Genomic DNA, 22,590 nt, shown 5'->3' with positions numbered 1-22,590 from the left:
CGCAACTCTACTCTTGAAAGAGAATGTTCAGCTATAGTATACGCCTGCGAGCACAACAAAACATGCTTGTTTGGAAACCCCTTTAAAATATACAGCGATCACGAAGCTATTGTAAAGACTTTAAACAACCCAAATGCTACAGTACCACTTCGCATTGAGCGTATGACCTTATGATTACAAGGGTATTCTTTTGATCTACACTACATCCAAGGAAAAAATAATATATCTGATTATCCTAGTCGGCACCCTGTAGACCCTTATGACAACAAAGGGTTAGAAATGTTTGTCAACTTTACTGCTGAACACGCATAAAAGGGAAGTTCTCTTAAGGGGGCCTCATTTTGATCAATTATATACCCAGGACCAAAAGAAGCGTGCTCTGGGCATTAAAAATTAAAAATAATAGTTAAATCTTTTAAAAGTCAAAACTAATTAAATCTTTTGAAAATTATTTAAAAAAATTTGTTTGAACACACACGGGGCCCCGGAAATCCTCCCCGTCCACCCCCTCCCCCTTTCGGTGGCCTTGCGCATGTCCAAAGCCCTTTCACTACTAGATATTCAAAGGGAAACTAAAGCCAATCCTATTCCACAAATACTTACTGAGTTAGTTGCACTAATACCTGGCATAAACTGTTACATCCGAAATGTCCTCAGGAAATAAAAAAATTTCAAAAAAAAATTACTTGTTTATCATAATATTCGCCAAGAACTTACAGTAAATCAAACTTCAGACATTATCCTAAAAGCAAATCGAATTGTGATTCCACGTTCACTAGAAATTACGGTTATACAACTCGCGCATGATAGTCACATGATAGTCACATGATAGCCACATGATATTCACATGGGATTAGAGAAAACTAAATCACTACTTAGACAAAAAATTACTTTCCGGGCCGAGAAACTGAAGTAGAACAGTATATCGAACAATGTACAACTTGTCAAGAACTTGGCAAATGAAATCCACCAGCTGAATTATTAATCACACCAACACCATGGGAAGTTTGGGACACGGTTAATATAGATTACCTTGGTCCTTTACCAAACGGATTTTATTTTGTAGTTCTCGTAGACCAAACATCAAAATTTCCGGTTATCGATATTATACATAATAGATCTTCTGACCTCCTTATTGATTTTCTGCAGAAAGCAATCGCAGTATAGCATTGAATTCTTAAGCATTGAATTCTTTAATAAGAGCGGCTTTGTCTTCTAGTTTTATTTTTTCGAAGCACTGCAAAAACGTGCACTGGCAGTTATTGCCTATTGTGTGGCTTGAAATTCGAGCTTTTTTTGCCTTATCTTTTTTAGAAACCAATGATTTTCTTTTCTTCGGCTTCTTCACTTGTGGAAAATCAGATGCATCCGCCATTTCAACAGGTTTGTTTTATTTTTCTCAATTCTTATTGGTTTAGCGTTGTCACATGTTTTACAGCAAGCAATGTGATCGTTCTTCCAGTGGTCAAATAAACTAGAAAGCTAAATATCTGTGTATTTTGATCGGTTTTCTAGTTATATAGTCAATTACTATATAGTTTAACTGCAGCCGAATATAACAGGGGCAAAAACCCCAAAAAAGCAAAAATGTAGCTTGATTGTTTTTCCAGTGTGGTCTTCATATATATATATATATATATATATATATATATATATATATATATATATATATATATATATATATATATATATATATATATAAATATAAACAAATATCAATGGCTTTTTCTGTAAATCAGCCAACTGTATTATATGAAGTTTTACAGGAAGTAAAAAAAACTTAATAAATAGCTAAGTATTTACAATATCAGTATACCATTCTTTTTGGTTCTTTTTTATTTTAAAGGAATTGTTTCTTATTGCATTCCAAAGGCGACAAACCCGCGTGGATTTAGGGTCAAAAGTGGAGTTGGCCAATTTGCAAGTAGTTGAAAGTGCTAAACGTGCTTCCTCCACGCACTGCCTTTCGTTTTAACAATCTCTACAGGGAAAAAATTCATATTTTAAACTCTCAAAGTATTTATTTGTTTTATAAATTGGTAAAAAATTTTTAAGCAGTCGTTAAAATCCAAAGCAGATTTTTTGTAATGCGATGCTGCTGCTAATTAAATTTTCTGAGCATGCGCTATTTTTAAAAGTCTTAAAACAACTGCGACAATACGTTTAGTTGCTGTAAAAGTTTAGCGACAAAAGCTTTACTTACTTGTTTGATTTCCAAATAACGATTGTTATCATCGTCCCTTAACGTCAGTATTTTCAGCTTTTAATGAATATCTATTACTGACTGGTAGAAGTCTTCAAAAAAGCTAAAGTTTTTTTCCGAATCAAAAGTTGTCACCATTTGTTTCCAACTTCAAACATTTAACGTTATCGAATATGATTGCATGCTTAGATGGATATTAAAGCTGAAGCTTAATAATTTCACTTCTATAGAACTTTTAGACACGCAGATGCACGTTTTTTAATCCACATCTAGTTTTGAAATGGTCAGTAGCGTATTAGGTTTCTTGCCGTTCACAAGTACTGCATCCAGTTCACTGATTTTTTTCCACTAGCAATTTGCCATCCCAATGTAAAAAGAAAAAAAAAACCACTGAAAACCCAAAGCTAAATAGTTGTCTGCTCAGCCAACTGCTGGGAAATGGTGATTCTAGATCTCCACATCGCACTACAACACAATTCTAGATCATCAGTAAGAAGGCTCAAGACCATGACTGCTGATGTATTAGTTTTTGTATTCGTCACATTCTCGGGTGCAATGTCAAAAAACTTTTGAAGATCATCTTTGAAAGTTTCTTCTTTAAAACTGCAACTTTTCACTTTGTGACTTTGTCTAGTTTTTTACTGTTTAGTTAACTTTCTTTATGCTTAGTCCTTTTACTATGTTAGGGTTCAAGAATGTTCTACATATCTACTGATGTTCTAAAATGATAAGATGAATATCAACTTTCTAATTGAGCTGCACTTCTTTACAGGGGAAGATGATCCAACGTAAAACATCACTATTTGTTAACAACTTTGATGACGAGATTAACATAATAGCTCTTCCCGCAAGCCACATGGCTGCTGAACTTCGTGTAATACTTACCATTAATTTGAAATCAACCTGAAAGTTATATGATATGAAACAGAACAGTCATACACTTACAGTACCAGTTTATGGCTTGCTAGTTAGTATAGAATTCAGTTAAAGAAATACATCATAAAGAGACTCACATCAACAGTTTTACTTTCAGTGACGCTATGCAAAGAATGTCAAAAATGGCTTTTAAGTTAAACACTTGAACTCGCTAATCAGACATCAGTAATTTTACTATTATAGTAAACATGAAGCAATTTGCTTAAACTTATGCTATTGTAGTTATTACAATAATAAAGCAGGCCTTCTTCATCGCACTTTTAAAGATGTAGACTTACAATAATGTCTAATTTCAGCCATTTATATATATATTGATAACAAAACATGAATAAAATCAGTTATACCTCATTTTCCACGGTTATTCTATAATATAGTAGAAGAAGGTGAGGCTTTTGAAAAGAATCAAGGCGCTAGTTTGACATTTTTCCATAACACTGAGGACCGCCATTATTCACTATCTGTTCATTATCTGTTTCTTGTAACTTTTATCAAATTACTTGATTTTGTTTTAGCAGCGAAAAATTTAAAATTAATGAAAAATTCCCAAGAGCTCTGTTTAAAAATGCAAAATGCAAACGGTAATTTCTAGATTGTTTAAAACAATGTTATTTTGTTGTAAACTAATTGATGAGTTTATATCAATGTTATTTATTGATGAGTTATATATCAATGTTTAGAACCAGTTCGGTAGTTTGACCGAAGTGCTTAAAGAAGTGCTATGTTCAAATCGGCGATCTGTTCCAGCATGAAATTGCTTTTACTGATTGGCATTAAAAAAAAAAAAAAAAAAAAAAATGGCTGTAAAATTGCTACAATCAGATCGGCTATAAAGTTGCAATGATTGGAGTTGTGCAAAGCTTTTGGTCACAGACTCAATGATTATAAACAAGTGAATGTTCTTAATGTATATGTAAATAGTATATACAAGTTCTTAATTCTTTTACGTTTTGCACGATCGAAGTTGTCTATTTATCTACGGCTGTATCCACGATTGTAACATATCTTGTTTCGGTGACTACTGGTCTCCTCATAGGCTCGAGACTTGAAATCGCCAAATTACTTGCACACCCAACGCATTAAATATAATTCTTCATCCACCATTACAAAGTTTATATGCATCAATCACTTATTTATTAAACTGTTGTATTATAGTTTTGCTTTCGCTTTTGATTGGATGACAATTAGTTTTATATAAATTTTCTTTAAATTCTCACTGGTTCCGAACAACTAATTTGTTAAATATTTAAACTGGTAAAATTTTAAATTAGAAATGACCGACACTACTGGTAGCCATAACAACTAAAATTAGTCCCCCATCCAATCTGTTTATAGCAATTTTTACTTATTTTGGCAAAGTTGCCGATCTTGAAATAGAATTACTGACAAAATATTCCTCTTTAATGGTAACAACTTTAATGGTAATCATCTTTATATAATTTTATTAAATTCTTATGAAAATTTTTTTAGAATACAACTTTTTTAAACTTGAGGGTTGCCTCCTGATTATGTGATATTCAATCAACTTATTCTCAAATATGTCAGTATCCACCGGGATATAACTATCTTCAGTTTTACCAACCTCAAAGTCAATATCCGATTGGTATCAACAGTCAATTCCACCAATGTCGAGGTCAATATCCCGGTGTAATTGCTGATAAATATATATAATAATTGCTGATAATATATATTATAATTGCTTTAGATAAATCAAGTACGTAATGCTAAATCAACAAACCCACTGTGGCTAAAGGGTGTTTTTTTCCACCACCGCCAAATTGCAATGAAATGTGACTAATCATCGTCCACCAAATTGCAAAATTTCTAGCTCTATTTTCCTGCATATGATGCTTTTGGCCTATTGGTGCGTATGCCCTTCACAATGCTTATAAAGTAAGTCAAATTAAGCAGCTGGTTTTTTTTTTTAAAGTAGTTTAAGCAAAGTTCAGGTTATCTATTTTAATAACTCTGAAACACAAATTTTTTTGGTGAAGCTATTTAAAAGTATCTTTCCTTTCTGCACACAAACTATTATTTGATGAGCTCCAATCAAAGTTAAATTGACTATATTAAGCTTAATAATAAAGGTTACTCTAAATATTTTAAAACACATAAAGTTATTTGGGATTCTCATGGGGCATTTTGGTGTTAAAAAAAGCATTTTCTTTTTGAAATTCCCCAACATTTTAAACTGTGATTGGTTCGGCTAAACAGTTTAAAATGAGTGAAGTTGTGTTTGGTTTGCCAATGGTGACTTTTGGTGAATTTCCCTCTGACAAACAAAATGTAGACCCAGCAAATCAGAGTCAGTCTTCAGTTGCTTTTTGTTTTAATGATTTCAGAAGCAACCTGTTCTATAAACTTTGGAAGTAAAAATAGAAACTTGTTTTACAGGTTCTAAAAGAACTTCTTTTTATAAATTTAAATGTTAAGAAAAAACTTTTCACCTGATCGGCTTGTAGAGAATATAGTATTACGCTGATCTTATGTAAATTGGCAACAGGACTGGTCGAGTTATAAGACTGATCAGGTGCAAGAGTGATGTAAAGCAAAAAAAATCAAAAGCTAGCTTATGGTTTGAATATAATTAACTCATCAGGAGAATGGAGGAACTGAAGCTTATTTCTCGCACCGCTTTCTTTAGCGGTTTTTTCTTAATGAATGAGTTTAGTAAAAAAATGAATTCCGTTTATGTGTTTCTCTAAAAATCGATATCACATTTATCAAAAAAAACATTCCGAAAAAAAATCCTGACACTTTGATATTAAATTACTTAGTTCTTTATTGATATAGTCTTGAATTTTCTTTTTTTTCTTTTACATTTTAAGGTTTCAAATATGGATTGCTTATTTCCTCATCATTACAATTTGCAAATTACAAAATTTTGCATGTTTTTCTTGCATCAGAAAAAGAGAGAAAAACTGTTTATCTTACAACTGTATAGTTTACAACTGATCAATTTAAAATTGGATAATTTGAAACTGCATATTTTAAGGATTTTGGATAATCTTTAACTAGCAATTAAATTTGAACCATGTGAAATTAGTTGTAGCAATTTTTGAAGACTTTTCAAATATATAACCGACTTGCGGGTAAAACTATAAGAAAACTGACTGACTTGTTGGGTGAAACAAGAAAATAGATTGAATTGCTTGGAATGAGGCTTAATGTGTTTTTAAGCATTTTAATGTTGATTTTTTAGGTAAAGGTCGCTTTCGCAGAAGGAAATTATCTCCAATCACGACTCGCTTCCATTTTGACGCCAAAAGATATTCTTATATTTCAATATCAGTTGGATTAGTTTTAACAATTCTTTATGTCATATTGAAAATTTTTTAAAACTTAATATTTGATTGCGGGTTTTCAATCAAATGGTTGTTAATTTTTTGAAGCTTAAGAAATACGAGTATACAAAATTAGCATAAAAACTAATGTATTAATAAGTTGCAAAAACTAAATATGATCATCTGAAATGACCATGAAATGACCATCTGATGAGATTAAGAAATGCACGATATGATTAAGAAATACAAGATATTTATATCTTGATATATAATAGTTCGTGTGGTTTTGAAATGTTGAGACTGAGTAGAAGATAAGCACGAGATAAGCATTAAATGAATACAAATGAGCACGAGATAAGAACGATAAAAAACGATAAAAAACGATAAAAACGATAAAGAACGATAAAGAACGATAAAAAAAAAACTTGTTGATCATCTCGATACTGGAAAAATGCTTTTTTCAGAATATGAACAAAAAAAAAAAATTCTGGAACAAGATGATTTCTTAGAGTTTTGTGTTGGATTTTAACTTTGTTTACTTGCTACAGTATCACAAGGTACTATCCTAAAACTCATATTATTTTTGTCTTAACACTAGTTGCATACGCTCATGAACTAGAAATAATTCCAATATCTCCACATTCAACTCTTACCACTTCTGATGCTACCCTTCATCAAATATCAGCTATGTTTGGTTTTAACTTTCCCAATCACATACATACATACATACATACATACATACATACATACATACATACATACATACATACATACATACATACATACATACATACATACATACATACATACATACATACATACATACATACATACATACATACATACATACATACATACATACATACATACATACATACATACATACATACATACATACATACATACATACATACATACATACATACATACATGCATACCTACATACATACATACATACATACATACATACATACATACATACATACATACATACATACATACATACATACATACATACATACATACATACATACATACATACATACATACATACATACATACATACATACATACATACATACATACATACATACATACATACATACATACATACATACATACATACATACATACATACATACATACATACATACATACATACATACATATATACATACATACATACATACATACATACATACAAACTGTACTTTACGCAAAGTATCTAATGACCCAGACTAATATGAAGTGGGACTAACACAAACTTAATTGTGACAAAAATGCATCCCAAATCCATATTACTTCAAGATAGAAAAACTGAGAGTGCAGCAGGTATTAGTTTAGTTGCTGCAAGGAATGGATTGTTGTTACGTAAACCCAATACTCGAACAGTACCGCAAAATTTATAAGTTTACTAATCATAAGATAAAAAAAACGCCAACCGTGTTAGTCTTCAAAAACGGTTTTATATAATATCAATGAAGAACATCTAAGAGCTGAAAAGTATAAAAGATTACTGCAACAACATCTACTGAGTCACTTTGAACTCGAATAGCAAATCGCATTTTGAAAAATGCATAAAACACCAAGCAAACTCATGAACTCCAAGACTAGAACCAACTAAAATGTAGAGTTTCCCAAAACATCTTTTGAGATGATAAAAACTGTTGATTTCTTTGCACCATTACCTTTGGAGAGTCTTTTTTTTTTGTTTTTTTTTTTAGGATTATTAGATCTTCAAACATCATAAAAGCACAAGAAAAATTGTTCGTTATATGTGGATGTCTTAACAAACTAAGAAGTAACAGCGGTCCCACCGTCTGAAAGTGAAGTTTTAAAATCTAGCTTTGAAAATGTTCATAAAAAAAAGATTTTAATCTTTTTGAAACTGTTACCGTGATGTGACCTAACAAAGTCCTATGCTTTAAGAAAGTCCTAATTTAAAAAATGACCGATTTCGTTTACATAAAATAAACATTTAGAGAAAAAAATTTAGTTATTTTATCTAACTAGATATCTTGTTAAAACAACGAAGTTATTTTCCGCAAATGTTTCTTTTATATATACGAAACTTATCATTTCTTAAATTAGGACTTCTTAAAGCATAGGACTTTGTTAGGTCAAACCACGGTAGCATGTAAAAAAGACGTGCATTTACATGAAAGGAAACCCCAGAATTTTGGAATTACTCTTGTTTAATCATACATGATATGAACATTCTTTGAAAAAATCTGAGCTAGTTTTTATGGTTTTGTTAAAAATTGATCAAATTAAAGAAATCTAATTAGCAAACAACAAAAATATCATAATGCTGTCGTATGTTGCTGATGCTGAAATTTACAACAGCTACTGTAATATTGGAGAAATAATCAAACTTAATTAATGTGAGGAGGGAGAACTGAAATAAAAACGACAATCGATAAAATAAACACAAGATGATTCACTAACTCTTCACATAAATAAGTGATAAAGCGTAAGAAGAAAAGTTAAATACAACTGAGAAAAGACATATACATGAAGACTCGTAAATGATAAAGCGACAATAAGAAAAGTTAAAAACAACGATCGGAAAATATACCCACAAGATGATTCGTCCACTCTTCACAAAAATAAATGATAAAGCAAAAAGAATTATGGCAAAAACAACAATTGAGAAAAGACGTAAACGCGAAGACTCGTAAACGATAAAGCGACAATTAGAAAAGTAAAAAACAACCATCAGAAAAGACTTATACACGATGATTCATTAATCTATCACGTAAGTAGACGATAAAACGAAAAGAAGGAAAGTTAAAACAACTGAGAAAAGACGTATACACGAAGACTTATCAACCTGCCATATAAATAAATGAAAAGATATTGCAACAGGAAAACAAACAAAAACTACAAAAGCTCAAAAAAGAAAGAATCAGAGAAGGATTAGAGTTAGTTATTTGGAGATTTGGAGAGAGAGATTAGAGCGACTGATGAGTACGATCGTCTCTTTAGAAGAAGAGATTTTAAAAGAGAAATTTAAGAGAAAAGAGTTTTCAACAGATTTAAAGAAGATTTTTAAAGAAGAAAAAAGAATTTTATGATAAGAAGAGAACTTTGACGAACAAGCAGTTTTATAAGCAGTTTAATAATCAGTTGAATAAAAGAAGAAGATTTTAATACTGATTGTTTAAGAAAAACCAGAAGATTTAATTAAAGAAGATATAATTGTAATAAAAGAAGATACAAAAGAAAGAGGAGTAATTGATATAAACAGTATTGAACACTGCAAAAAGCGTAAGAGAATATTATTTGTGTTACCTAAAAGTTATAAGAGTAAGAGTGCTAACCATTACACATTAACAGAACATTTGTTGAGTTTTATTATATTATAGAATATAGTGAGGACGGCTATTATAAGTTTAGCCCTTTTAGATTAAACTTTGCCCATTCCTAACCAAACTATTCCCAAACCTCGCCCTTACCTAACCAAGTACTCCCCAGACCATCAACCTTGTTCCCAACCTCCATATACCTAACCAGATAACCCTAAACCCAAAAATCCCCTTACCCTTACCTTCGTTAGCTAAGCTAAATAACAAACTAAACGTAAAAAAAGAAAACTAAATTAAATAAAAAAAGAGAACTATTAAAACGCCACCCTCACATTAATATCATTCAAATGCATTCAATTATCAAAACACATTTAGGTTTATAAAATTCTGTACGAAATATTGAAAACTGTTGCATCAAAGTATTTTTAGAAGGGTCCAAATGCTAGTAACGTTATTTGCTGACCCAAAGAGTTCTTTGATCTTTCTTTAGTTTAGTTTAGATCAAACAAAACGCACTCGAAAATTACATTACTTTAAGATGACCTTAAATGAAACCTTATTAACCTATTTTAATTAATAGTCAGACATCGAATCATGTAACTCACTTGACATGGTCAACTTATCAAACTGATAAACCCCGAGACCATCAGACCATCACCAGCATCATTTCGCATTTGTGATCAACTAGATTTTATGAAAACGTAACCACGGTTTAAAAAAATTTAAATAAACAATTAGATAATTAATAAGCAAGATTTTATAAAACTAATTTAATAGAATAAAAAAACCAATAGTGTAATTGTTTAGTAAAACCTCAATAAATATGAATAGAGTTTTTATTTGTTTACAAACAGAAAAGCAGCAAAGATGGAATGTCTTTGATATTTTCACCTTTTCTGCATATTCAGGCTCTGCTCATTGCTGTTTGAGAAACTTGTGGAAACCAGCCAGTGGAGTATCAGTACGATCCAAGTAACAAGCCTTAAAATAGTAGTTGTTTATTTAACAACGTCGATATAATTATATTTAAAATTTATAATAGAAGGAAAACATTGAGCAACCGATGAATGTAAACATAATATATAATATCCTTTACCATGGAGTGATAAACGTAGCTTGCATGAAGCGTCATGTTAATTTGCTTGTTGATGGCAGCTTCGCTGTCTTGGTGAAAGTTTTGTCAGATTGCAGACATCTTTGCTTTTTTCTCTCAAAGAATGAAAGAACAAATCAAGTTTTAATAAATTCAAGCTTTGTCTGTTCTATCACAATAGAAGCACCAAAAAGTTCTTTCTCTTTGTAAAAATGTAATTCGTAGCGTTCAATTTAGTGTCGCGAAGCACGTGATATCAATTCAATCGGATAATAATATCAAAAGAGTAGGATTAAAACCCACGCCTTGCATATAATGAAAATATCCATTCTTTGCGTCACAACATCACGTGAGTTATAAAACAAATGTCTATAACTCTAAATGATTACAACGTCAGTTTCATCGCCAAGCAAGATCTGAGTAATATTTACATTAGACTTTAAAAGTAAGTTTTAATTTAGAAGGATGTGACATTAAATGTGGCTGCTGAACTTCGTGTAGTAGTTGTTATTAACTTGCAATTAACCTGAAAGTTGTATAATAAGAAACAGAACAACTACACACTTATAATATCAACTTAGAGCATGCTAGTTAGTATAGAATTCAATTAAAGAAATCCATAATAAAGAGACTTATATCAACAATTTTATTGTCAGTGATGGTATGATTGGTAAGGTGTAAATATTTAAAAATTTATTGTAAAAAAGTTGCTCACCTTTTATACTTAACTCACATTAAAAGTTGGTTTGAAAATTCTGCTTATAATCATAAATCGTAAAAAGCGAAGAATGTCAGTATTGGCTTTTAAGTAAAACATTTGAATGCTCTAATCAGACATTAATGATATAACTATTATAGTAATCATGCAAAGAATATCATTTTTCCGTATCGCTGTTGACGGTCATTATTCAGATCCTTTTCTTGTTAATGTGGGCTATATTTCTTGTCGACTTGTATCATTTTATTTAATTTTGTTTTAGGAACGAAAATTTCCACTTTGATGAAAAGTTTTCTTTTGAGAGCTGTCTCTGTTCAAAATGCAAAATACAAACGGTAATTTTTAAGTCGTTTATTTCCACGTTATTTCGTAGTATCGTTACTTTGAATTGTACATCAATGTTTAGGCCCTTCTTTCTCAGAATGCAATGAGCCTACAAATGAAGGGAAAAATCCGATTGGTAGGTTTGAACATTACTACTATGAAGCATACATTTTTAATAGTAACATCTTTACTTGATTAAATGCAGTTTCTTTTTGTATACAACTTTTTTAAACTTGAGAAAATCTTCTAATATTTCTCTCTCAGACTTGGCTCCTCCTGATTTTATGCTATCCCAATCAACTCATTCTCAAATAGATCAATATCCACCGGGATATAACAATCTTCAGTTAAACCAACCTCAAAGTCAATATCCGATTGGTATTAACAGTCAATTCCACCAATCTCAAGGTCAATATCCAGTTCTGTATTGCGGTCCTCAATTTAACCAACTTCCTCCCGGTCAAAATCCAATTTTTTCTCAGATAAACCCTACAATCCAAGGTTACACTCTGCTTAACGTGTCTCAGGTAAAGACTTTCACTTTATGAATCTATACTTTTAATGCCGTGGACAGCCTTCCGAAAGTCGATAGCCAAAAATAAATTCTTATCCTACCGAAAGTCCGTTTGATTGCTTAAGAATTTCACATGTCAAAATTTATTAAACAATAAAACGCGCATCCGTTGGTAATAAGTAAGCATCTGCGTATCGTTATTGAAATATCGAAACTAACCGATATTTTTACGATAATGGGTTTCGATATGAGTTTGCATGATCCGATATGTTTTGATATGATTTCGATAAGATATCGTATGGGTTTTGACACGCACGATAATTTTATAGCTTTTAGCGATAAATATTGCAGTATTTATCGTTAAAAAATGTTTAACAAAATTTTTTGAGCTTTGATATGATTAGATACGTTTCGATAAAATATCGTTTGGGTTTCGAAACTTTTCAATATTTTACAAAATTTTTTAAATGATGATAAATATTTATTGTATGAATAAAATATCGCCTCGCTGAAATGTTGCCGATCGGTTTCGGCCGAAACCGAATCTTAAATTTCTGCATCAATAACCTTTTACTATTTCTGTTTCAGCCAAAATTTTGGTTCAAACCACTACACAGTGGGTCAGAATTCACTTTTACTGGACAAAACTTATAACTCGTTATATAAAAAAATTTAAGCCATTTTTGCACTGTTTACTAATTGAGGGTTGCGGTTTCAACGGTGACGTTTAAATACTTGCACATGCTATGAATACCTAAATTACTTAGCAACATTTTATTTACCAAAATCATTATTAACTGGACAATAGTAATAACTTTTAAAATATTTATCGTATTGCCCCCATAATTACTAGATTAAGAATTTTTCATAGTACGAATGTATTGGACTCTTAGATTTTTTATTTGGGTGACAGAGCCACCTGATATGCCTAGTAACCGTTCATTTTGCATTGTTGGTAGTTTAAGTGACTTTCTTAAAATAAGACTAATATTAATGTGGCAGTTTGATTAAAAACTTATTTATGCATTTGAAAGATTAAATAAATACCCAATTACTAATTTTAGGTGTTTTTATACAGTTTATGGGCTCAATTTTATATTTCTTGAAACTACCTTCTCCATATAAAAGAGAACTTAAAGCTTAAATCTTTTTGTGTGTTTAGTAATAAAAAATTTGTGGTTAAAAAAATTTTTTTTTTTTAGATTTTTTACAAAAATCAATTTTCTTAAATATTCATGAGGGTATTGATTAAGTCAAAGTTTTTTCATAGAAAATATCATCATGGGCAGTGGCGCCCAGGTCATTGGGTGTTTGGCGGTATTTAGAGGGTGTCAAGTAAGTGTTTTTTGGTAGAAGTTCGAGATCGAACCGCAGAAAACCTTATATTGCAGTTTGTTTTGCCTGGAGCTAATATTGTTTAATATGGCTGGGCATCTTATGCTGGAATACAAAACTTACATCATGGAATTTATTCCCCTTCAGTTGTCATCCGTAAAAGAAATTTCGTAAACCCTCTGGATAACGGCACACTCTCTAAACATTGAAAAACTATGGATGCGGGTTAAGCGTAAATTGCGGCAGCAATTCGGTACACATGAAGATTTGTTCACACCCCATTTGCACGAGTTCATTTGGCGTCAACGATATAAAGATGTCTCTATATTCTCAGCATTTCTTTCTTGCATTTCCCATCATTATTGTTACTCATATCGTTTGAGTAACGATATGAGTAACGATATTTATTATAACTGAACGACAAATATCGTAATGAATCGATAAGTATCAAAATTTTATCGTGCAGATTTTTTGGGTACGACATTATTGTAATAAAAAAAAAACATATGATACGCACATTCCGATATCTTATCGTATCGTATCGTAATAAGAAAAGTTTCGATACGCAGATGTTTAGTTAGTATAAACAAATGTAGGTGGTAAGGTAATATAAATAAATATTTTTATCAACTTTTTTTTACAAGGTTTAAATATTAACTGTGTAGTTTTTTGAATCCGGAAGTCTTCTTTGATTAGGCAGGTGCTTATAGAGAATCTGAATTTAAAAACAAAGATCAACCTGTGAAAAAATAATTAGGTAAGAAGGGCGAGAATGAGAAAAGAAATAAATTTTTAAATTCAGATACTTCATGGTTATGTTTTATACATATCTTGTAAAACTAAATATTGTCTATCTTCTGACACTTTAAAATGCAGGTAGAAAGGAAAGTTTTTTTTAAAAGTTCTTTAATGATAGTTATAATCAGAATCCAAATTATGGTCTATTTTGAAGAAAAATCATTGGCAAATAAAGGCGCCATTTGCAAATAAAGAGATTTTTGAAGTGAAATTTTTATTGGAGTTTTTTAGTTTTTTACAGAACAAAATTATCTCGAATATTTCAAAAGTTATGAGTTTTAGTAACACCCTCTGAGTGAATATTTTCAAAAAAAAACAAAAAACAAGAAGCCATAAAACTGATCTTGAAACAGCCATTCATAGCTTTGTTTGTTTAAAGTTGTATGTAATTAACCTAGGGGTTGTATGTTACTAAACTTGAGGTATTAGATATTATTTACAATTTCTTTTTCCATCCAAGACATTTCATTTGCCAGAATGTTTCCTTTTTGAACAAAATATATCCCAGAAAAAAATGTGTCAAGGTTCAAATTAGCAGAAAAAAACTCATTAAAGTCCTCAATGATAAATTCATTCTATAAAAATAATCTTTTAAATAAATCTATAAAGATCAATTGTTTTTTACAATGCCGAATTTGTAAACAAACAAATTCTTCATTTCTTAAATAAAAATATATTGAGGGTGGCAAACTCTAATTTGTTAGATATTGAAGTGGCGAAGTATTTAGCTCCATACCCTTTAGAAGAGTGTAAAAAATGGCCTCAGCTCACCTGCTAAGTGATGAATGCTTGCCACATCTAATATTGGATTTTCTAAGTAATAAAAAATCAGTGTATAGTAGTAGGTGAATTCTATTCAGATTGGGTAGACGTATTAAGCAGTGTTCCTCATGGTCCTGGAATTGGTTATGTAAATTTTATTGTTTTTGTGTTCATAAATGATATCTATGAATTGGTTAAAAAAAATTGTAATTGATTTTTTTAAAATTATCCTGTAAAAAAACAAACAATAACTTATGAACTTTTACGTTTTTCCTCGCCACCATAATAAAATTTTTGACCACCAAGTATCAACAATTCTTGATGAAATAGTATTTAATCTGAGGTGCTATAACAGCAGCTTTCTTAGGAACAGATTTTCTAGAAGCCTCAATAGTTCTAGCATCTCTAATCCATAACTTAATAAAATTAGTTTCTTCATATTTTTTATAGCTTCTTTTAAAACTACAAATGAAGAAAATAATCCAGAACAAGTAAAAGCGATTGCCATTTTCACTATATGATATATAACACTTCGATTTGTTTTGACACGTAAAATATTTAGCAAATCAAACTGACTTTCGCACAGTGGAAAATTGTAGAGCAACAGCATATCATAAATGTTTTTTACTAATGTCGCTACTGTCATTATATTTCAATTTTATTTAATAGTTTAATAGTCAATCATTACAATAACGCAGGAATTTCACTTAATTTTATGTAAAACAAAAAGTTTTGAAGCCCTACTGTTTATTAATTTTGTGGATGTTCAATTCAAACCTGTTCGCTTCATCACTTTAAAAGTTAATTTTCTATAAAACTTTCTAGGAATAAATATTATATATTTTTGAAAAGCTCATCTTATCAAGATTTTAAGAAAATTATACATTTTTACTTATATGGTTCAGTTTAGGAGTAATTATTTGAACAATAAAATAAATGAAAAAAAATAATATTCTTTAAGTTCACTGAGACTTTTGGCAGTTACCCACGCTTCCCCACGCTTTATATTAATATAGCATTGTAGCCTAGGTGTTTATTAAAAACATGTATAAGAATGAGTTGCAGAAACGTGAGGTTTCCGAAATTATCGAGAAAAGTGTGTTAAAAATAAAAAAAAAAACAGAAAACCGCTTTTTATCGTGGTTTCGAATTTTGTTCATTTATAACAAAAGCTTGGTATATGTTTTTTAATTTATTATCAATTTTTTATTGATACCATGGCGTTTTTGTATATTTGCACTCATTTTGTGGTGAATGTACACTGCCAATACATATAGAGTTCAAACATTTACATCAGCATAACAAATTCACAGTGGAAATTAAACCAACACGTTTTACTATTGAGTATTACGTACATTACTTTTGTGACTTGTTAAAATGACAAATTTAAGTGTTCGAAATGTAAATTATTGCTTTCCTATATTGATGGAGGAAGGAGAGTTGAGGCACTGTCAACAATTTTAAAAGAAAGTTATCAACTTTCTGAGAAACGTTTTCGTAAGGAGCTAGGGTTGATCATTGACAAACCAAGACAAGTAAGTGGTAATACCAATGTTGGTAATACTGCTAGAAGATTTTTTTACAATGCAAGCTGCTCTGATGAAATCACTGGAGTGGATGAAAATTTGATTAAGCGATTTTACATAATTCTGTAAGCTCTCTCCTCAGGTGCTATGATAAATGCTGAAAGTTTTGGTAGTTATGCTGTAGAAACTGCCCGAATCTATGTGACCAATTATGGATGGTACTATATGCCATCTTCAGTACACAAAATCTTACTTCACAGAGAAAATATCATAAAGCATTTTGCGTTACATCCTATCTGTCAACTTTAAGAAGATGCGCAAGAATCCCGTAATAAGGATTATAAAAAATTTCGCCTTCATCATGCCTGAAAATGTTCTCGATCTGTTACAAATGAGGATATATTTCAAACTCTTCTGTACACTTCCGATCCGTACATCACTAGCATTAGAAAAATGTATAACAAAAATGTGCAAGAACTTGATCAAGATACTCTGCAGCTTTTGAAAGTCAATGAACTGATTTCCCTATTTAGTTATGATATAGTACCTTTAATATACCTATACATTATTTCATAAAAACAACTATTTAAAAATTGTTATTAAGAAACTGTTTTAAATATTTCTATAATTAGTAGGTAAGCATTTTATGAATTTTTTGTCGTTTCTGATAGTTTTTCATATATTTGTAAAGTATTATGTTAAAATGTAAATTAAAAAAATGCCAATTTTGAAGTTTTTGATTTTGATTTGTTTATTTTTAATTTGGTATTACAAAAAATTCTTATAAAAAGTATTTCATTAGAAGCGTTATATACTACTTTACATTTGTGCAAAATTTCAAATCTCTATTTTTAGTAACAAAAAAGTTATCGATTTTTGGTCCGAAACACAACTTTATTTTCCACTGTGTTTCGGTAGGATAAGAATTTATTTTTGGCTACCGACTTACCGGCCACCGGTAGGCTATCCTCTACAAACTTTTAATAGAAATTTAAATTTTTGTCAAATATTTAAGAAAAAACTACTTATTTTCAAGAATTACTCTATAATTACTTTAGGCAGAACAAATACTTAATAGAAATGTGACTAATCAACGTCCACCAAATTACAAGTTTCTAGCTCTATTTTCCTGCATGTTTTGCTTTTGGCCTGCTGGTTTGTGTGCCCTTCACAATGCTTATAAAGTAAGTCAAATTAAGTAGCTGGTTTTTTTTTTAAAGTAGTTTGAGCAAAGTTTAGGATATCTATTTTAATAATTCTGAAACACAATCTTTTTTTTCTGCACACAATCTATTTTGTGATGAGCTCCAATCAATATTAACAAAATTAAGCTTAACAATAAAGATTACTGCGAATTTTTTAAAACACATGAAGTTATTTGAGGTTATCATGGGGCATTTCGGTGTTAAAAAAAACATTTTCTTTTTGATGTTCCCCACCTTATAAACTGTGGTTGGTTCGGCTAAACAGCTAGGGATAAATAAAGTGAAACAAAGTCTAAAATTCTGGAAAGCCACATTCCCTCATTTCAAAATGGTGTATTTTTCAAGACTATGTTCCAAATATCGTTCTACGGGGAAGTTGGCAGCAGATTACAAAGGTGGAAGACCGCGTTCCACCACTTCTAGAGAGGATTCTATGATCGTCAGATCCGTCAAGAAGGATCCCTGGATATCATCAGTCGAGATACAAAAGCAGTTAGAGCTGTCTGTATCGGACCGAACAATCAGACAACGTGCTGTTGAAGCTGGATTGTTTTCTCGACGCCCTACAAAGAAACCGCTGATTTCACTAAAAAACCAGAAGAAAAGACTCCTGTTTGCTACATCTCATATTGACTTGAATGTGCAGAAATGGCGAACTGTCCTGTTCAGTGATGAATCGAAGTTCAACATCATTGGTATTTGCCGTGTACGTCGACCGGCCAGATGACGCCTCGATTTACGTTTCTGCCATAAGATCGTGAAGCATGGTGGAGGCAATGTAATGGTCTGGGGGTGTTTTTCTGCTAACGGTCTAGGTACAATACATCGAAACGATGGAATCATTGACCGTTTCATGTATAAAAATATCCTGAAAGATCTTATGCTACCTCATGCTGAATGGAATATGCCAATAAAATGGGTTTTTCAGCAAGACAATGATCCGAAACACACTGCAAAAGTAGTCAAGCAGTGGTTTCAAGACAACCACCTATCGGTGATGGATTGGCCGCCTCAATCTCCGGATCTCAATCCTATCGAGAACCTGTGGGAGATCGTCAACCGCAGAATTAATCGTGAAGGTGTTCGTAATAAGAATCAACTGTTTGAACAAATCCAAAAGGTCTGGGCAGCGATTCCACAAAGTTTCATTGATCACCTGATCGAATCTATGCCTCGAAGATGCAAGGCTGTGATCGATAACAAAGGATTCGCCACGAAACATTGATAGCGAAATACAGCTTGGTCAACATTTTATCGAGTTACACTTGTTTAGTCCAGAAGGAAATCAACTTTTTTGAATACTTTTGATTAATTTATTAATTTTCGTGTACAAATAATGAACTTTGTGATGAATAAAACTTGAAGAACTTTGTCTCTAAACAGTTACATAGTTATTTCTCTAAACTGAAAAAATGCAGCACTTTTATATAAAGAAACTAAATTAGCATTATTTGGTTGCAAATGTTTTGTCCAATACTGTATATATATATATATATATATATATATATATATATATATATATATATATATATATATATATATATATATATTGTATTGAACTTTATTATTTTCTTTTACAATGTAAGGGTTCAAAGATTGGCTGTATATTTCCTCTTTATCACAATTGTCAAATGACTAAATTTTGCATGTTTTTCTTAGATCAGAAAAAGAAAGAAAAACTGCTTATCTTGCAGCTATATAATTTACAACTGATTAATTTATAATTAGATAATTTGAACTGCATACATTTTTAGGACCTTGGATTATCTTTAACAAGCGATTACTTTTAAACCAAGGAAAATTAATACGAAAAAATTTGAAGATTTTTTTAAAATATTTAGCCTAATAAGAAAATTGATTGATTTGCTTGGAATGAGATTTAACGTGTTTACAAGCGTTTTAATGTTGATTTTTTAGGTAGATCTTGCGTTCGCAGAAGGAAAATATCTCCAATCACAAGCCGCCTCTATTAATGCCAAGAGATACTCATTGATTTCAATTTTAGTTGGTTTAATGTTAATAGGTGTCTTTGCCGTGTTTAAGTTTTTTTTAAAAATATAAGTTTTGATTGCAGGTTTTCAATGAAATATTTGTGTATTTTTTTTGGGGTGCACTTGGATATAAGCTTTTAATCTACCAATGACGTCACTTGAAAAATGCATCATAGCTTATACTTTCAACAAAAATTAATTTATATTTAATATAAAAAATAAATTCAATCTCTTCACATAAAATTAACATAAAATTGTGAAACTCATTTGCAGCTGCTTATTTTGCTTTTTGTTTGCTTTTTGTTTACTTTTTGATTACTCTGTATTTAACTAGATAAAAGGTTACTCTCGGTCTAAGTTACTCTTAGCTCTCCACATTTAAATTGAATTAATTTGGTTCTTAAATTTTCCATCTTTTGTTGAATGATGTGAAGTGCGACTAACTAAAGATAGCTAATAATAGAGAGCAATACTACACATACTTCTTGCGGAATATTGCTGAAAAAATGCTGGTGTTGTAATATATTGCTATTAGTACATACTGCACATTTCAAACTAAAGATAGCAATACTCCACTTGAAATAGAAACTTCTGTTTATATTCTGTTAATATTGCTATCTTTTGTTTGCTTAAACATTAAAAATAATGATTTTTGATTTATTTGATATATATGACGATGGTAATTATAGTAATGACGATTTTTCTAAAATACAGATGTCTTTTTGAAACTTATATGATTGATATTCTTTAAACGCATTGAGCCTCGTTTTACATACAGAAAAAGCTAGAGTTAATACTTTAAGAAGGAAATCAATTTTTTTAAATTGTACAAACTTCTTGTAAACAGGAATATTAAAGAAGGTTGTAAAATAGTGTGGGACAAAAATATAAAAATATTTTGCCATTATGTGTAAAACGAGTCCATCGTAGGTTACTTTTAAGTATGAAATTTCGGAATTTTTAATGTAGTCATGGGTCCTAACTTTGACCTGAATTTTTGCATAATTAGGAAACTTAGCATATATCACAAGCTTCCTTATTTTTGCCTCTTTAAACACCATTTTTACGGATGTATGATATATAATTGTTCACTTTATATTACTGACAAAGTAAGGTTTTTGATTAATATTTACTCTTAATTCATTTCCTCTTGTAATAATGACGTCAGCTAAAAAAGTTGTAGCGAGAATTCGTACTGTATACTCCGTTTTTGGTTTTCCTGTGCAGCTGCCAAAATTACAAGTTCCTAGCAAAGAAGATGTTTTAAAGCTTTACCTTTGACACAAAAAATGCAGCTAGTGCACGGGTGGAAAGACTGTCAGCACAAGAAGTTGCCAAACTGGTTGTAGATGATGTAATCAGCATATGGAGCAAGGCTAGCATCCCTTTTATAGCACATCGCGGCGCTATTGCTTGCTTAAAAAAATAATTGAAAAGGGTAAGACTTTAAAAATTATCCGCCAGAGAAAAGTCAGTGTCGTTTCAGGCTAAGGATAGCACTTTTAAGAAATTTTTGGACTGATGTCCCTGCCAGTAAATAAACAATAGTATCTTTGAACAAGATAAATGTCGATGCGCTGTGAAGGTTCCTCAGCTTTAGTGGCAGTTTTATTGTAATCGTAAGTCAGTCCGAAAAATGGTATTTGGGTCAACTGATAAAGTAGTTACAGCAATGTTAGAGAAAAGGCACGCAAACCAAGAAAGATAGATTAGTCACAAGCAAGATAAGTCTAAAGGGCCATCAACCAGCAGTGCAACAATTTCAGATCAGTTGACATTTCAAAGTTCAGTCAGCAAATGTAGTGATATTGAAGAACAAGAGGAGTATCAAAATTCAAGTGGCACTAATGGCAATGATGATTAAGCAGCAGCAATTTGCAACAAACAATAGCACCCTAATCTTAGCTGCATTATGGGAAAAACCGGTTTAAGTAACCAAAATCCATGTAAAGTCATAAATGAATACTTAGAGGAAATGGGATTAAATCAGCAGGAAAAGAATATGTATAAGAATAGAAAAGAATATAAGCAACTAAACTTTGGAGACAAAGAACTTACTAGAGAAGTAAGAAAGATAAAGATTACTTAAAGGCATTGCAGCAGTTAATAAGTATTTAGTTTTGGTGGTCGTATAGACGAAACCAGACAAATATAAGCTGAAGGAGTTGCAAGAACAAAAAGACAGAATCATAACGTTATTGTAGCATTTCCTCAAGAACAATATGTTAATCATGTGGCTCCTCAAAGCAGAAAAGTAAGCGACATCTGTACTGAGCTGTTGTAAGTGATTCATGACTCATAGTCAACAAAAACTCTCTGTGCAGTAACATGTGACGGCACAAATGTAAACACAGGAGGGTTCAATGGAGTAACTAGAAAGTTGGAGATATCAATGAACCGCCCCCTGTTGTGATTCATGCTGCATGTTAACAAACTGCCAGATCAGAAATATCTACTGAAAACTTGTCTTGTTATACAGACTGGTCAACCATCAGCAAACTCAGACATTGAATTTCTATAGACTGCTTCTCCAAAAACAACTTGGAATGCAAGGTGATTGACTCGTGCAAATTGCGTAATGCGACTTAACATGGGA

At 31.1% G+C, this 22,590-nt stretch overlaps 1 protein-coding gene and 1 long non-coding RNA gene across 8 annotated transcripts; one reads left to right on the top strand and one right to left on the bottom strand.

Annotated features, from left to right (window-relative positions):
* Nucleotides 1–1,786: 1,786 nt before the first annotated feature.
* On the bottom strand, nt 1,787–11,277 carry LOC149887239 (uncharacterized). Of its 3 annotated transcripts, XR_016453482.1 has the most exons (5): nt 10,825–11,277; nt 10,620–10,709; nt 10,334–10,412; nt 2,204–3,106; nt 1,787–1,981 (listed from the first exon to the last, which is right to left on the bottom strand). It is a non-coding gene; the product is annotated as an uncharacterized LOC149887239 (long non-coding RNA). The 3 variants fall into 3 exon arrangements; XR_016453481.1 differs by lacking the exons at nt 1,787–1,981; nt 2,204–3,106 and having other exon boundaries at nt 5,937–10,412; nt 10,825–11,189; XR_016453480.1 differs by lacking the exons at nt 1,787–1,981; nt 2,204–3,106; nt 10,334–10,412 and having other exon boundaries at nt 10,551–10,709.
* On the top strand, nt 11,152–20,726 carry LOC149887238 (uncharacterized). Of its 5 annotated transcripts, none has more exons than XM_090090904.1 (6): nt 11,152–11,266; nt 11,802–11,874; nt 11,961–11,999; nt 12,128–12,390; nt 17,857–17,982; nt 19,921–20,726. In XM_090090904.1, exons 2-6 carry the CDS (start codon nt 11,859–11,861, stop codon nt 20,062–20,064), a joined length of 588 nt encoding a protein of 195 aa, XP_089947030.1. In that variant the 5' UTR covers nt 11,152–11,266; nt 11,802–11,858; the 3' UTR covers nt 20,065–20,726. The 5 variants fall into 5 exon arrangements, with proteins under 5 accessions (XP_089947030.1, XP_089947028.1, XP_089947032.1 ...); XM_090090902.1 differs by having other exon boundaries at nt 11,946–11,999; XM_090090905.1 differs by lacking the exon at nt 11,152–11,266 and adding an exon at nt 11,294–11,491.
* The last annotated feature ends 1,864 nt before the right edge of the window (nt 20,727–22,590 follow it).

The sequence above is a fragment of the Hydra viridissima genome, unplaced genomic scaffold (assembly GCF_058129835.1).
Source record: "Hydra viridissima isolate aposymbiotic clone 2 unplaced genomic scaffold, HvirCarnegie_v1 scaffold_6, whole genome shotgun sequence".
In the NCBI taxonomy this organism is placed as follows: Eukaryota; Metazoa; Cnidaria; class Hydrozoa; order Anthoathecata; family Hydridae; genus Hydra; species Hydra viridissima.
The sequence above is the reverse complement of the archived record's forward strand: the minus strand, read 5'-3'. Positions and strand labels throughout refer to the sequence as shown.